The 17385-nt window shown below is 40.4% G+C and overlaps 2 protein-coding genes across 2 annotated transcripts in view; one reads left to right on the top strand and one right to left on the bottom strand.

Moving 5' to 3' along the window:
* The window catches only part of FAM185A (family with sequence similarity 185 member A), a 48371-nt gene extending 32715 nt beyond the window's left edge, over positions 1 to 15656 (top strand). The window contains exons 6-8 of the mRNA XM_074144557.1: positions 2110 to 2205; positions 4522 to 4656; positions 13924 to 15656. Of these exons, the coding sequence (XP_074000658.1) occupies positions 2110 to 2205; positions 4522 to 4656; positions 13924 to 14039 (347 nt within the window). The 3' untranslated portion in view covers positions 14040 to 15656. The remainder of the gene's footprint in view (positions 1 to 2109; positions 2206 to 4521; positions 4657 to 13923) is intronic.
* Positions 15657 to 16871: 1215 nt separating this feature from the next.
* Positions 16872 to 17385, bottom strand: part of FBXL13 (F-box and leucine rich repeat protein 13) — a 41450-nt gene continuing 40936 nt past the window's right edge. Inside the window, 1 exon segment of the mRNA XM_074167690.1 lies at positions 16872 to 17007. Within this exon segment, the coding sequence (XP_074023791.1) occupies positions 16872 to 17007 (136 nt within the window).

The raw sequence follows: 17385 nt of genomic DNA, 5'->3' as shown, positions 1-17385 counted from the left end.
ACACATAACTGAAAATCTAGAAAGAAACTCCTTGTTCAATCTTGAAGTGGGCTAGTAGATTTGCAAAAGGCATCTTTCCACAGTGAAGAATCTCCTGGTTTTTGCATTTGAAGAGTGGGAAGAGGAAGGATTCACTGAATAAATGTTTTTCCCTGTAAAGTAGCATCAGGTGGTGGTGTTGCACAGGCTGATGGCAGTTGTTCTCCCTGGATAGAGTCACTGTCCTATCACAGGAAACTCTCCTTTCTTCGTAGTGCAGGTAAAGGAACTAATTGCATGTTTTGTTTAAAGCAGAAGAGTTAGAGGCTGGATATTTCCTGTATCTGTTGCCAACAAAATCTCTGTCAAGGTTATGTGGAATCTCAGTGATTGGCTGTTATTAAACTTGACTTGGAATATCTGCAAAAGTAGCTTTTATATGAAAATGTGATTTATTGCTAGTAAAAAAATTTCATTAAAAAGATTGATTTATATAAATTGTTTCTGTTTCAACGATTTTAATTTTCAAACTTACAAGCATTTTAAAAAGTTAGCAATAAAATGTTTCATTGTGATTTACACAACAAAAACATTTTTCTTCCCCAGTTCATTAATTTCAGTTAACAAAGAGTTGATTTTTTTTTTCTTCAGATTTGAAACAAAACATCTTTAACACTATCTACTGAGATGGGAAAGACATTCCCACCCAATTCCAGTTGTTATTGTTTTCTTGTTTCGTCAAACATAGTCTCAGATTCTCAGCTGACTAAATATGGATTGTCTACTTTTTTTAATTCCTTTCCCCTCCAAAGAAATCAGTTTTAGCTCTGGGATAATAATCTCTTTCTATGTTTTTACTTCTGTATGTAGTACACTGATCTTCTACATCTGTGCTTGAGATCTGGCATCAGAAAAGTTTCAGATGAGTGTATTTAGAGCAAAAACTGTATGGCAAGCTTGAGGCATTAATGCTAGGCATCCTTGTTGTTATTAATCAACTTCATTCTCTCATTAATATTTTTACTTTTAAAATGAGAAGTTTCATTCAGGTTTCATTTTGTTATTTTAGCTAGTTCTGAAAGTTTGTTGCTTTGTTTGTTGTGTTTCTTTTTCTGTGCACATCCAGAAACTAAGAAAAACAGTCTCTATCAGTATTTCAAGATTTCTTGCCAATCCTTTCCTTTCTATCAGTGTATCTAAAAAGCTATTTCATTGACTACCTTTTGTTCATGTATGTACATTTTTTTTTTTTTTGCTTCTCTCGAGTTACTCATAATTTCTTTGCAATTTTTATCAGCTGTAGGTCTGTTCAGTAGTTCAGCTGTTAGCTCTTTAGGACTTCATTGTAATATTGTGGAAATTTGTGTATTTTAAACTGGAATACATTGCAAGTAATTAAAGATAACCTATCACGTGTACAATTAAGGCTTCTTAAAGGCTTTCTATTGTAAAAAGGTTTCTTCAGAAAGTTTTGTTAACATAAATTTCAGCTAATAAGCTATAGAAGAAAATGTAGGTGTCTCTATTCCCAGGCAAAGAACAAATGCTGCACTTAACTATTGTGCTTTAATCTCAAATATTTGTTTAAAATTTGGGTGTAGTGAATCAGACTTTACAAAGCCTGATAACACAGGTTTTGTAATAACACTTCGTGTAACACTTCGTGTTGTTACACAGACGTCACAATGCACAATTGCTTGTTGTTTGCATGGTGTAGCTTTCCTGGGTAAAGTTCCCTGTGCAGAGTCTGAGCAAATGAAATCTTTTGGGAACTAAAATAGATCTTAGAGTTCTGATTTGGTTCTTGATCTTTGCACAAAGATGAATCCATCCTTGTAGGAAGAGGGGAGTGTTTTTGAGGGCTCGTAGGTGCTACAAGTCCAGCAACAGCTGCTGTGGCCTCGGGACCAGCGTATGCTGCAGCTCTGGACTTGGGGGGGAGAAGTTTTGTTCAGAAACCTATTTTTCTAAGAGAAGTCTGATATTCAGTAAATTAATATAAGATATTTCTCAAACGCAAAAGAATTGACAAAATCAGTTCAAAGTACAAAGAAAGATTCCAGCAAATTTCCATTTAAAAATAGCAAATGATACAGAAGTTCTTTTATTTTCTTTATCTTTTTTTTTTAGATTCATCAGATGGAAGTCTAAAAGCTTCTACGCATCATGGGACAATAGATGTTTATGTCAGTCAATTAAGAAAAGTGGATCTGAAATCCCAGAAAGGTTAGCAAACTAAACCAAATGTTTTTTGTGGCAGCTTATGATGTAAAAGAAAAGGAGGTAAAAGGGTTATTTTGTTTATCTGTCTGGAAAAAAGGAGTTTGTGATTGTTGGTTATCTTCATTCTTTTTTACCTCATGATTAGAAAATGTGTATAAACACTTATAATACAGTACACTCTGTAAGGGGCAATGATACTTAAAATGAATTACAGAATATTTTTTTTTCAATACTTTTTTTCCTGGCAATCTACCCAGCAGAATTCTGCGGAGTTGACTTGGATTACAGTCTTCACTTTGCCTCGAGTGCAGTTTACTCCACGGTCTGATAAATGTATGTGCAGAGTGACAACTATCACGTTTCCATTTCTTTTTTTTCTGCCTTTTCCTGGTGAAATGTCCCATATTGGAATTGGAAGGCAGAAAAACAAAGATGAGGATCTTACCCTAACATTCATCCTTCTTTCTCCTGACTACTAGAATTTAACTTCTTAACTAAAAACTCACTTCTGAAATTGGAGTCATAGTTTTACAGTGTCACATCTTCTGAATGGCAAACAACAAAGCCCTGAATACATCTTGTTAACCCTAGTTTTGCAAAAAACCCACTACAGCATTTCTATGGCTGACTTTAACCATCATGTCAGGCACTTCAGGTGGTTTAAATGAACATGGTATTTGGTACCCTCCTCTGGTCTGTGAGACAATGCCTGGGCCTTATTAAAGCCTAGCAGTTACTCAGAAGGGGAACAATGAAAGAAATGCATTAAATCACTTGTGCCAATCTTTTGTGCGAGCTATTCTGGTTCCATTGGTGCAAAGAAATTTATTTTTATATTAGAGATATATATAGTATTTAATATTTTCTATATTATTTCCTAGTTACCTTTTGAATCACTTAATACTAACTCACATCTCTTTGAATTAGTAGCAAAGAGGAATGTATTTCATAAAATCTAATTAATGTTATTTTTCAAAACATTGCCTGACATTACTTCTGGCAGCACAGTTTAGTAAAGGCAAAGTTGATGAAGTTCTGTTTTCGTTTACCCTGTAAATTCAGAGTAACTGCTGACAGCTGCAGTGTAGAAAATGCCCTGTTCATGATAAATTAGCTGCATGTGTGTTGGATTTCATGAGTCACATTACTGAGCAATTCTCCAAGGGGGACCCAAAGATGAAGACCTTTTCCCTTTCTTATTCTAAGGCTTTTGTGTATCCAGCAAAACTTAGGCTTAAATTATACTGACAGCTATGTGTTTATCAGGACTGTCATAGGCAAGTGATTCTGCTGAATTTAAATTGCAAAGCGAGGGTTGCTTTCTGACTGCGACTTAGTTCTTATAACATCAGTTTCCTGATTGTGTCCTACTTCAGATTTTGGAGTGTATTTAAGGAAGTTTTTTAATGTTTTTCTAAAGTGAATGTTGGAATTGTGCAAAAACTACGGAGCACGTATACATAAAGAGTATACTAAATTTCAGTGGGTTTTTGTTTTCATGTGTAGGGTGCAGCTTCCATACATTGTGACTGAGTAATTCCAAATACGACTGACATGGGCAGGTTGGGGGCCCAGCATCTGCCTCAGTCTGATGCATGGAAACACATATTTAGGGGATGCAGAGGTCAGAATTTCTGTTTTTAATCTCAAGGGTAGAATTATTCAGGCCACCAAAGCTGTGATTTTGCTAGTAGTTTACGTTTTGGTGATACATAGTCTAAACTGGTTAGTCACTTCTGAGACTGCATCTGTTCAGGGATGAGAACAGCTGGCCCTGCGCAGGAAAGCAGAGACAACTGGTAGCATTCACAGTGTGTAAGTGGCATCTCCTCGTTCCACAGGAGCAGTTCTCTCATAATGTGCCATGCAGTGGCTGGGTTAATCAACAAATCTGATCCCCTGTCCTTGCTCGGGACTGTAAATATGCAACAAGAAGATGAAACTGAAGTCATAATAATTGTGAGATCTATTAGATTTGCTTCCCTTGATCATTCCTGTAATTACATCTTGTGCCAAGAGCTGTTGCCAGCAGTATATGTCAATGGTAATTTTCATCTCTGCTAAAGAAATACTGTTACACCACTTTTTACGTGTGAAATACAGTATTCTGGTTATGATAAATGAAGATATCTTCATTTATCCTTTCAGAAAAAAAAAAGAGGTTACTGTGTGTGAAGGCTGTTTAAAAAAAACCAACCAACCAAAAAAACCAAACCCACCAAACAAATGATACCTTGATCCAAGTTAGTTAAATAATTGCCTTTGTCATGCTTTGATCTCAGTGTTAAACTAACTTTCTTTTATTTAAATTTATACCAGGTTCAATTACAGTCAAGGTACCTGCCTCTCTCAAAGCCTATTTACAGTTATCTGGAAGAAAAGTGGATGTGAGCTCAGAGATCCAGTTAAAAGAAACACAGAGTGCCTCCAAAGAGGATCACGTAACTCTAAGTGGTAAGGCTTACTCATCTTGGCTTCCAATAAATGTCTGTCTGGCCTTAGTCAGTGGCATCTATGTTTCCTTGCGAGTTTATTGCTCTTGGCTGCTTCTTGTTTCATCTGTTTCAGGTTCAGATGTTTGCTTGTACCATTATACTCCCCATGTTACTAGATAACTTTTCATTTTGTTTGGTAAATGACTTGTGAATGCGAACAACTTCTTTAACAAAAATCTTAGAGCCAAATTCATCCTCAACGTAATTCCAAGGAATTTGTGGGAGGTGATCCAGGGCTGAATTTCACTCATTGTGTTGTTGGCTTAGGCAGTCACATCTAATAAATTGCTAGGGAATGTCTATTAAAAATACAATGAAAAGTTTTCTCTATCCATCTCTGTTGGATGGGAGGGAGAAGTAAAAGGCCTATGTGGCATATTTAAAAATGCACCCTATGAATTTTAAACAGTGCAGGATAGGCTGAGAAATGATGGGTGGGAGATAGCTAGGAGAAGAGCAGAAGAAGCTGGAGCATGGAGGAATAGAGTACATGGAAAGGTGCCTGCAATTACTGGAAGAATTCTTCTAATGCATTTAAAATTGAACTCGGGAATCCCAAGCCTTGCTCTTTCCTGCTTTAGCAAACAGTCGTACAGTTCATTGTCAGGGTGCGTGTTTCTCTCCTCCTCTCCAGACATGTCTATCTAGAAGTTGTTGCTGTTACCAATTACTCGGTTTGCTCAAGAGAAAACACTAACGTAATGTGTCTGAAGGCTCCAGCTTTGTTTTTGAATGTGTTATGTCAGTATGACCTGATGGGATAGCAGATTGGGTGAGGCTTTGAATTTTTCTTTGGTTTTATACCTTAGAAAATGTGCACAAAACTTCTTTTCCTCCCCCATGTAAGATGATCATCTCAAAGTCAAGAAATGTTAGAAGTGTATGTATGAAATTTTAATATCTAGCCGCCTTATATAAAATAGTAGTCTTGAAGAGTATGGGTGTATTTCTTCTGGTCCTGAACAGTAACTACCATTCAAATTTACTAGTGGTTATTAAATACAATTTTTAAAAAAGCTATGGTTGGAAGTTGTCAGGCTAGAAACCTGTGGAAGGGTCCCAGATTCCAGCAGAGCTCTATGGAATGAATTGCATCAGCAGTAAAACACCACCTCTCCCAGTGAATGAGGACCAGTAGCCAGTCAATCATCTTGTAGCTCTGGCAACATTAAGATAAGAGTGGTGTCTCAAATACACCCAGCTGGATGGCTTCTCGACCCAGTCAGTGTTTATGTAGGACAGTCATCGCTGAAGTGGATGCAATTTTTCAACCCACCATTCTGTATGGAAATGGTCTTGGCAGTTGAGGCTGAAAGTAGCTCTAGTTAACCCTCAAATAAACAAAATTCCAAAAGCATGGAGATCAGCAAGAACTATGCAGAGGCAACAGCATTAGGCCACTGATTTTCAGTTTTTTAAAGAGGTTACAGCATTGCATAAAAAAACATTATTAAACATAGATCTAAATTGATCATAATACAGGTGAATGAAAAATAGGCCCCGGAATGGATTTTCTGCAGGATACAATTCAGCTGAACGAGTGCTGGCCTGAAGTAATGTATCTTCATCTGTCTTTATACCTGGCATTTAGCTTTGCTGAGTGTTTTCTCATATAACGTAACCAATGATTTATAGCAGTGCTCTCCTCCCTTTTTGTCACTGGTCAGTAAGAAGCAACAAACCTGAAGAGAGATGAAATTGTTGGGTTTAACATCTGCTTTGCTTTTCTTACCCTTGAAAACAGCGCCTCCCCTTTCTGTGCCAAGTTGGTAACATGCCTTTGGGATGGCACAGGAGATGCATCCTGCTTCTCCTTCTCTTTACCTTATCCCGTCGGGACAGTGTATTCTTTCTGCAGGCCAAGCACTTGTCCCCTCATTCTCAACAATCTCTTCTTCTTAAAGTTGGTATTTGAGAATTTTCTTGGACAAGTAGATTCTGAAATAATTTAAAATCATTATGTCATAGAAACATTGTCCACTCTTTATGTTTTAGGTACAGAGTCTATAGCTGTCCTCCTTCTGCCAATAAAGAAATAGAAAATGGAGAGAGAAGAGGGTTTTTGCCAAGTGGAAAAAAAAGTCTGTATCACAAGAGCATGGCAGTTTAGATTTTTATGCTTCTGAGCTCAAAGGTTACTTAAAAGTAGATGAATTTTCAGAAACTGGCTGGTTCTCACGTGGATAATGCAGGAACTGGCTGCTTTCAGGAAACTTTACTTGCCTTTGGGAATATTGTGAGAGATGTCAGAGCGGAGGCTCTCCAGTGGGAAGACAGGGTTGAGTTCTGTGACTTGGATAAACGTGCACCTCGTCTGTCACCTGCTCAAGGAAAGCCTTCCCTACCACTGTTACGGTGGTTATGGTGTCTGCCATCACCTTGCTTCACAGCTCCCGTTTCCAGCCTGAGTGAGGAATCAGTACACTACAGTCCACAAGCACTTGTATCCAGGGTTTCGTAAGACAGACAAGGAATAGAGCGGGATTTAGTCAAAGGGAGATGATGAAAGCCTGGAGTGAGTGCTCTAGAGGCAGAGTGAGGAGAGCATGAAAAGGTGTTTTGCTCTTTTAGAACAGGAAGGGACTTTTCTGCAGAATTGGGACGTGTGCCGAGAAAGGGAAGGAACTAGAGAGCAGTGCCAGGGAGTTTACTCTGCAGAGGAATTTGCAAGGATAAGGTATCTGTTTCCATTGACTTCAGCAGGCACTCCTAGAAGTAGTATGTATCATATAACAAAATCTGGTATAAAAACAGATTTTTCCATGCTAAGCCCTGGTCCAGCTGTCTAGTTTGAGAGTGCTTGAGTAACTCCAGTGATTTCTGATGGCCACCATGTCAAGGCATTCTTTTCCTTTCCCTGGCAAAGAGGGTAGGAAGAGAGGGTTCTGCTTGGCCCTTGCTGCTCAATGTCTGTGCCTTCCCCATGTCTCTAGGTCTGCCTGTATTCTTAAATCAGCTGATTGAAGAAGCCTGTAGGGATCATTAACTATATCTGGAACTATATATGGTAAGAGGAAGGGTTGAAAAAGGGAAGGGCTGAAAAAGTGAAGGGCTAAAATGCGTCAAATATTCAAGCAGAAAAAGAGCGTAGGAGAGTGTCATGCCAGAGGGGTTACAACATTTTGAAGAGCAGGGTTAAAATTCAAGCAATCTTTATTTATATGCTTTTTAGGTCGTTTTTCCAATAAGTCCTTTTAAGTTCAAAGTACAAAGGTAGGAATAATTACCTGTGTGGTCCCAAAAGGAGAAATAGTTCCATAAAAACATCAGTAAACAATAAGGATACACAGTTGCAAAGAATAAACGGTGAATTAACACGACTGTTCTGTAAAACTCAATCCCTCGGCTTTACGTGGCATTAGTAATACTTTGCTGGAAGGTGTCCAGTTTTGAGTACTGTACTTCAAAAAGGATGTGGACAACTGTAGAGACTCCTAAGGAGAACATATGATCAGTGGCCTAAGAACATGATTTGTGAGGGAAGAATGAAAAACGTGTCACTTTTGTCTAAAGAAAAATGAGGGAAGATGAGAGGCACTTTTCCAGTACATAAGAAATTGCTGCAGAGATGGAAGAAATAAATTGTTCTCTGGCGATAGGACTAGAAATTATGATTTGACCTTACTGTACAAAAAACTTAGCTAAATAGTAGGATAAACTTTCTGGTATTAAGCACTCATCTGGCGAGGCTGTAGGAGCGTCAGTACTGCAGCTTGTGGAGAACAGGCAAGCGTGTCAGGTTAAATACTGTGTGTCCACAGGAGGCTGCTTTCAGCCCCGTTTTCTCCTGTCCTAAGTTGATGTGACCATCTGCTCCCACCCACTCCAGAGTAACTCAGAGGAAGGTTATGAGGCATGTGGGTGGATGAATTTGGGGACTAGATGAATGCAGCAGTGGGCACACTTCCGCCCACTTCCATAGCCAGCTTGTGTGTTGACAACTAGACTTGCTGGAAAAAGTCTTGCAATTGTTCAGAGACTTTCTTTGGTCCTTATAGCTGATGGTGTCAATTTCCAAATTCAATTGTCTGGAATATAACCCCTTTCTTTACACCATGTAAATCTTAAGTCTCTGAGTGGTGCCAGAGACTCATCTGATTCCAGATCTTTCTCCATCACTGGCCCCAGTTCTAGTGTCAAGTTCATATCCAGCAGCAACCTTTGACCTGATGCCATCCATCTACTTGGTGCCAAGTGAGCTTTTAACTTTGGCAGTCGCTTACTCCATCTGGGCTTTAGCACTTGCATGAGTTTCCTTGGTAAAAGTCCCACAGCGTCACAGGTGCTCCTCAGAGGCTGTGGATGTTTGTCTTTGTAGGTTATTGTGTCTCCCTATTCTTACTTTCTCAAGCTGGGAAATGAACCTCTATATTTTTCTGTCCTTTTACAAAGAACATGCTCTTTGGGAATGATTGTCTTAAAATCTTAGAATCATAGAACAGCTAGAGTTCGAAGGGACCTTAAAGATCATCTGGTTCCAACCCCCTGCCATGGGCAGGGACCCCTCCCACTAGAGCAGGTTGCTCAAAGCCCCATCCAGCCTGGCCTTGAACACCTCCAGGGATCCACAACTTCCCTGGGCAACATGTTCCAGTGCTTCACCACCCTCACAGTAAAGAATTTCTTCCTAGTATCTAACCTAAGTCTCCCCTCTTTCAGTTTAAAACCATTACCACTCATCATATCACTACATTCCCTGATAAAGAGTCCCCACCCCATCTCTCCTTGTAGGCCCCCTTTAGGTACTGGAAGGCCGTTACAAGGTCTCCCGGGAGCTTTCTCTTCTGCAGGCTGAACAACCACAACTCTTTCAGCCTGTCTTCATAGGAGAGGTGCTCCAGCCCTCTGACCATCTTCATGGCCCTCCTCTAAACCCGTTCCAACAGGTCCATGTCCTCCTTATGTTGGGGCCTCCAGAGCTGGATGCACAACTCCCAGGTGGGGTCTCACCAGTGTAGAGTAGAGGGGCAAAATCGCCTCCCTCAATTAAGTCAAGACATTCTTGCTCCCTATTTCATCCAGCATGACAATAGTTTTAGCAGTTAACAGGATTTTTAGCTTTTGGTACTAATCCCACCCCATCTACAGCACTAGAGCTTTGCTGAGCCATATCTGAACAGTGGCTCCTCTGAGCCATGCCTTCTGGTGACCATCCACACAGGTAGTATGCCTCTGTCTTTCATGTTAACTTATGCCTTCCCTCAGATGTCTGTCTTGGGGATGGAGAGGAATCTCTAACCTTTTTTCTCCTGTGAAAGTTTCCAGGTAGATGTTGCCTCTACCTTATGGGTTGATCCAGCATCCAAGTATTCTTTTAATCATTAGGAACTCCTTAGATGACCTTTCTCCTCATGTGCCTCTGGAGAGAGACAGTCTATCTAATTAACAGATTCCCTTGAAAAAGATGGACAGTGATACCACTGTCCTGTCTCTGACTTTTTGGGTTTCCTACCTCCAGGAATAACTTACTTCTCACTGGTCAGTTAACAGCTTCTCCTCCAGTACTGGGAGAGCGGCCTATAAAGTGCTGTGGACTAACCCTGTAGGGTTGCTTCAAAGCCAGTGTGTAAGGAGGGAGCTGGCTGCATGAGCTTCCTACACTCTGTACAAGGCTTTACGGGTGTGTTCAGCTGCTTTCGTTATCAGAAATTCTGTACTGGTTACTCTAAGGTCACAGAAGTCATGGAATCACGGAATTGTCAGAGTTGGAAGGGATCTCTAGAGATCATCTAGTCCAACTCCCCTGCTGAAGCAGGATTGCCCAGAGCACATTACTCAGGACTGCATCCAGGCGGGTCTTGAAGATCTCCAGAGAAGGGGACTCCATGACATCCTTGGGCAGCCTGTTCCAGTGCTCTGTCACCCTCACTGTAAAGAAGTTTCTCCTCATATTTGAATGGAACTTCCTATGTTCCAGCTTGTGCCCATTGCCCCTCGTCCTATCGCTGGGAACCACTGGCTCCATCATCTTTCAACCCACCCTTTAGGTACTTGTAAACATAGATAAGGTCTCCCCTCAGCCTTCTCTTCTCCAGGCTAGAGAGCCCCAGCTCTCTCAGCCTTTCCTCATAAGGAAATGCTCCAATCCTTTAATCATCTTAGTTGCCCTACACTGGACTCTCTCCAGTAGTTCCCTGTCTCTCTTGAACTGGGGAGCCCAGAACTGGACGCAGTATTCCAGTTGTGGCCTCACCAGTGCAGAGTAGAGGAGGAGAATCTCCCTCGACCTACTGGCCACACTCTTCCCTATGCAGCCAGGATTCCATTGGCCCTCTTGGCAACAAGGGCACATTGCTGGCTCATGGATAATTTACTATGTACCAGGACTCCCAGATCCTTCTCCTCAGTAGTGCTTTCCAGCAGGTCCACCCCTAACCTGTATTGGTGTCTGGCATTCTTCCTCCCCAGGTGCAGGACCCTACATTTGCCCTTGTTGAACCTCATTAGGTTCTCCCCTGCCCACCTCTCCAGCCTGTCCAGGTCATGCTGGATGTTCCTGGAGTTCCAGGGTTAAATACAAACACGGCTGAAGGGGCAGTGAATAATGTGAGGCGAGTAACTTGCCTTTAAAAGGGAAATAACTGAAAGAGCTTGTATTATGTCAGTCTGCTGAAACTTCAGTTTTTTCCGAAACTGCGCAGCTGCCCAAGCGCGGCGCTCCTTCTCCCACTGGGCAACTGACTCGGGGCTGCTGCATTCCGAGTTGCAGGTCTGGTCCCAGGAGTAACACTATTCACTGCCAAGTCCCTCCCTGTTTTATCTGTTCTCAAGGCACTTCTTCAAAACCTTCCTTCTTTCCTAGAAGCAATTTTTATTGACTCTTTGCCACTAGAATTGAGTGGGAAGAGCTTTGTTTTACAGTGTCCCTCTAAACACTGTCCCTCTGTGAAGCCTTGATTCTTAAGCAGTATCTTAAAAAAACAAACAAAGATCCAGGTTGTATCTGGAAAAGATTACATTCCTTCAAGTCGAATAGAAAGTTCATCCAACTTTTATAAAACACATTAAATGAGATGCTGTCCTACAGATTTTTATTGGTTTCAGCTTGCATTTAACTCAAGCTGTTCACAGCCTTTTTGAGATGTACCACAGTCCTAACAATTCCAGTGAGAAACTCTTAAAGTATGTTCCTCTTGGTGGGCTTTATGATAAGAAAACAGAGCTCTCTAACTTCTCCAGTCTCCAGGAAGACAAGTGAATAAACAGTCAGTACTTGACTGCGTTAAGTTCTGCAACGGTGTTCTCTGCCTTTAGAGACCACACGTGGTAAAAAAGCCCATTTTCCTGGGTGTTAAATTGAAAAGGTGGCCATGGAGCGTCTTCTCCTGAGCTCATGCTGTTGTCTTAATGACAACAAAAGCAGTCATCCTCAAAATCCACTTGCATTCCCTCTGTCTTCAGAGTACAGGCAGTGAGTACAGTTAAGACCAAACGGTATCAAAAGGTCTCCAACTAAGCCTTGTTGCTTGATTAGCGCCTCAGACACAAAGCTATTTAAATATCTTAAGCTTGATTTGAACCTGCTACTGGCGATAGACTGAATAACCTTAAAATAGTTTGAAGATTTTCATCCCGAGGGAGTGGAACTTGACACTCACTTTCCTGTGGGCAGTTTGATATTTTCTGCATTCCCTCCACAGGCAAATCTCCAAAAAAAGCATAAGGAACAAAACATTTTTCTAAGTTCACACAGCAAACGCAAAATGAGAAACAGAGCTCAGACAACAACTGAGCTTTAAAACAGCTCATGGTAATTTGTTTCTGGGTGCCTTCAAAACTCTTCTTTAACTTTCTAGCAAGATTTTCTAGATAGATTTTTGTTTTCATTTCTGATCTATATTATCTGATACAATACTACTGCAAATCAATGAGTCAGGAAAGCCTCCTGAGGAATCAAAGTGTCAGATTTTAACAGATGTCGTGTACATTACATTTGTCCAACTTTGCGATCTTCATCATAGATTTAAGTCCATAATTAGGTGGGGAGCGGGACTGTGGATTGTGCCTCACAGCAGGAATTGTATTGAGACTGGGTGTGATGGAGACTGCTGCTGCCTGGAGCAATCGGGAGGGTAGAAATTGTTCTAGGACGTCCACATGTAGGTCCTTAAAGGCATGTCGTAGTCCGAGAACAAAGGACACTGAAACACCTCTTCATTCAGCGGGAGAGCTCCGTCAGCGTTGGACGGACAGTCTGACAATCCCATACTTTAAACAGTACCTCAAGCTGCTGCTGAATTGATGTGGCTTTGGCCCGTAACCTTAAATTAATCTCACTTCAAGGTACCCAAGTGCTGAAACGCTATTGAAAAGCTCTGGCACGTAGGCTTGAGTTGTGGAAAGCGATGCAGTGATGTCAGTTGGAGCTTCGCCACTGGTTTTGACGTGGCCAAAACTTAACTTCAGCTGTGCTCCAGGTCAGAGCAGAGCATGTTTGCAAAGTTTCTTCAGAATCTGCTTCCCTGCCATCCCTCATGCTATTCCAGGCTCAAATTAGTTCTAAACTTAGAACTCGCTCAGTCACACAAACGCTAAAGTAATAATAAAAGATATTTTGTAAAGATAAACCAAAGTGGAGGCTGATCTTGTGATAAAGGCACTGATTCGGGACCTAAAAGATCCCAGTTCAATTCCCAATTTGGTCATAAATCGTCTGTACAAATTTGGAAGGTCACTTATTTTCTCCTGGCATCAGTTTCTTAATTGTAAAAGGAGGGTAAGTTGAACTTTCTCCTTTGTTTGTTGTACGGTGAGCTTTTCAGAGCAGGACCGGGATTGCTACGTTTATGTGAAACATGTAAGAAGACAGACATTGCTGGGTGGGGTTTTTTTTACCCATTATCCTAAGAAAGCAGTAATAGCAGGAACGTGTCTGCTTGTCTAGAAAATCAGGTCCTACCCATGTCTCTCTTCCGTGTTTACAATAAAGATGAAAAATTTTCAGATTACTTAGCCAGTTTAATGTCTAATGTAGGCTTATTTCCTAGCCCATAATAAAAACTCTGGTACCACATAATAAAAACCGTAACTTTATTGTGATAACATAATATGGGAAATGAGATTAATGCAAAAAAAACTTGTATCACGAATGAAATGGCAGAAGCCCTTGTTAAAAACACGTAAATTCTACCAAATAAAAGCCTTGCAAGTATTTCCAGGGAGCCTGAAAAAAGAAGGCAATGTGAAGATGATGTCAAATTAAACTAAACACAATTCTCTTTTCCAGGTCACATGAATCAAAGGAATGAAACAGACAAATGGATTAAGGCTGACACACAAAATGGCAAAGTGTATCTTAAAAGCCAAAGCTGGATCCAGTCTGTCAGGCTGAAGAGTTCTTAAAGGTGAAATCGCCTGAAGAGATTAAATCAAGAAATTGTAAAGGAACATTTTGTAAAACTATGAAACTTTTTCGATGCATATTCTTAATATAAGAAAGAAACAATATTAAAAATGAGGGTGTTTTAACCCAAGATTTGCCTGTGACAGTGGCTGGTGCTTCACAGGTCTGGTTTCCTTTTAGTGCCTCTTAGGAATGACAAGTTCTTACATATTCAGAATTTGTTGAACTGGCGTGGTAAGTGGGTCAAGTTATAAAGCTGGTAACTTTCAAACTGAAGTTTGGAGCCATCATTTAAAAATAAAAAGCATTTTCAATATCTGGTATTTGAAAATCCGAACACTTACTTCTAAGATGACACACTCTGCAAGCTATTTTATATTTTTTAATCGAACGTCTCAGTACTGTGGGAATTCCGCTAGTTTATGCAAAGCGTAGAGGATTTTCTTCAACCAATTTATTTGTGCCGCGGAGAGGATAAAACCACTTCCACAACTGTAGTTCTTATTTGGTCTCTCGTTTGGTGTGTGTCCTGTGAGCAGATTCTGTCTTATCCATGGCTACTGTATGTTTTAAACTACTTATATGAAATGACAGAACTTGCTCCGTGTCACCCTGACACGTATTTGTGGATAGAAATAAGAGCTCTAGCTGTGTCTACCACTCTGTGGCTGCGAAGAAAAGCTTTTAAAATCTCAAAAGTGCAATGAATTTGGGTGATTTCAAGGAGGAATGCTCCACCAACTGGACTTCAGGTAAGAGTCCACATGAACATTCCCCTAAAGTAAACGCTGCCAACAAACGGAAGTATTTGCCTAATAAATAAGAATCTTTTTATTTGATATATTTCCCCTGTCAGCCTTGCGTGATGGGACTGCAAGCTCTTTGGGACAGAAGGGCAGATGAGAGAGGCGAGGGAAGCGTGTACGTCCCACACAAGGACATACATGATTTTTGTGTTACCATAATGCAAACACACAGTAAAGTAAATGGAGCTTTTAAAAGCCTTTCTGTACATATATATGGCACCTTATAAAAAAGTACTGAAATTTGTGTTTTAAAACTAAAACATTGGAATTCCTGCCAACTGAGTGGATGGAGAGCAGCAATGAGGAATTCGGAGCGTCAGCTCAGGTTTTGAGTTGTGTATACGTGTGTGTACTTTAGATCATAATGGTACATTATGAAATGAACTTCTCCTTTCCTGTGGGATTCCCCAAGAGGTATAATTGCCCCTGGCTAATGGACTTCAGTAGTCAAGGGCAGCGTTTTTACTATAATTCAGGGTAGTTAAAACTCCAGGTTCTGTTTACTGTGGTGTGTACTGTTTGTTGGGATGAGGTGGGCGCTGATGTGTATGGCGAATTACATGTATTTTTAATATAAACACTAATAGATAAAACATTACTAATATTATTACTAAAAGAAATGTTATTAATAGTTATTAGTAGTTTTTATTATGCTACTTTTAAAAGAAACAAAATTAATAAATGTGCAATGGTTAGATTTCCTGAAATTTTTTTGAAATTAATGATTTGTGTGCAGTGCTGCAGACAAAGGGAAAGAAGCACCTCTAAATTCATACTGCATTGAAAATAAAAGAGCGTAGCAGACACTTCACAAAATTGAGTCCATTTAATGGTTCCGTTATTCACCTGGACTGCAAAGCCTGCCAGCCTCTGGGACTAAGGTTGTGCTTTTTGGGACTGGAAGGGGAGAGCACAGTAAGAAAACATGTTATTTTGTCCATGTAAGCAAGCTAAGGCATTCATAGTCTGAACCTAGCTGGAGTTAAACATTGGCATTGGTAGTTATTTGCTTAAAGAAGTTTAAATAAGCCATCAGAAAAACTGTGCTATCACTAAAGCTACTCAGATTATATCCTTTCCAAGCTAATAAACGTTGAGACCAGCTAGAACTTTAACATAAAGGTCAAGAATGAGCTGAAGAAAGATAAATCCTTGGGAGTTTCCCTGAAGACATTTGAGTAATGTCTTGGTCTGCTATAGTGAGGCGAACCTTTGTATTTTCCTCTAGACAAGGAAAGATTAGTGGATTATCAGTAATTAGGATTTGAATGGCAAATCCCATATGTGCTCTTTTTTTTTGTCCGTTTGATGAGAAGACATGTTCTTGTAACTGGAGAAAATTTATCCTTTAACACTTTTCTCATCTGTTCTCCTTTTCATTCAATTCTCCTGACGCTGTCAGCTGCCAGCCAGCCCGCAGCTCTGCACGTGGAAACATCAGCTCGCTTAGAGACCTGACCTCAGCCTGAGAGGTTTTTACGAGAATTAGGGCTCTGGATGCGCAAGTGAGTGTTGAGGAGCAGAGAACTGTGCCTGAATGTGCACGTATAGTTGTTTATTGGGCAATCAGTAGTCACTACCTATTCACTGGTCTTCATTGCTCAAGAACACTGTACTTGATGAGAAGCAGCCGCGTCAAGTGTGAACTTCTGTGGGGAGTCAGAGTGTTTATGTCCTGGAGAGGACCTTCATGGCAAACAAGAACCCCAAACGCACGTGGATTTATTTATTGCTTACTCTGCATGGGACTACGAAAACTTCCCATTACTGGAAGATGAAGACAGCTTGAATCAGCATCTGAACGGTCACAGTGTTGTGTCAGTGCGGCTGTCTTGCTTGAAGGCACACACGCTCCCGCCAGAAGGATTTGCAATGATTCCCTACTAATTCAACAAACCACCTTTTATTAAAGCGTGATTAGTTTTAAGAAAAAAAATATAGTGTACTTTTCATGCTCGAGTGAAAAACCCTTGAACTGCGGAAGATGTTGTGCAATTTCTTCATCTTTCATTTTGAAGAATTTATTTATTCAGGCTCTGATGTGTGTTTTTTGGTGAAGGTGACTATGTTACCATCCCGGTCACATCCAAGCCAGGAAGGAGGGTCAGCATCGCTATGTTCTTGTTTCTCCGATTTGGCTGCGTATTTCAAGACAGCTTGTCTGCAACAAGAGTAAAAAAAAATAATTTCAAGAGTAAAAAAAAAAAACTTGCAGAGGCTGTTTCTAAAAAGAACGTTAAAAGCTAAGTTTAATGAGCAAGAGCTTCTTGTTTCAACTGAAGCTTCCAACGTTATAAGCGATGTCGTGGAAACTTGAAACTAAGGTAATTTGTTAGGTTACCGACTTACAGAATAAATTAGGTTGGAAGGGGCCTCTGGAGATCATTTAGTCCTGGTCCAACTGGACCAGGTGGGTCATGGCTTTGCCAGCTGAGCTCTGAATATCTCTAGGGATGAAGCTTGCACAGCCTCTCTGAGATCCTGCTCACGTGTTTGACCAGCCTCCTGATTAAAAAATAGGTTCCTTGTATGTAATCAG

Source organism: Numenius arquata, chromosome 2 (assembly GCF_964106895.1).
Source record: "Numenius arquata chromosome 2, bNumArq3.hap1.1, whole genome shotgun sequence".
Lineage (NCBI taxonomy): Eukaryota > Metazoa > Chordata > Aves > Charadriiformes > Scolopacidae > Numenius > Numenius arquata.
The sequence above is the reverse complement of the archived record's forward strand: the minus strand, read 5'-3'. Positions and strand labels throughout refer to the sequence as shown.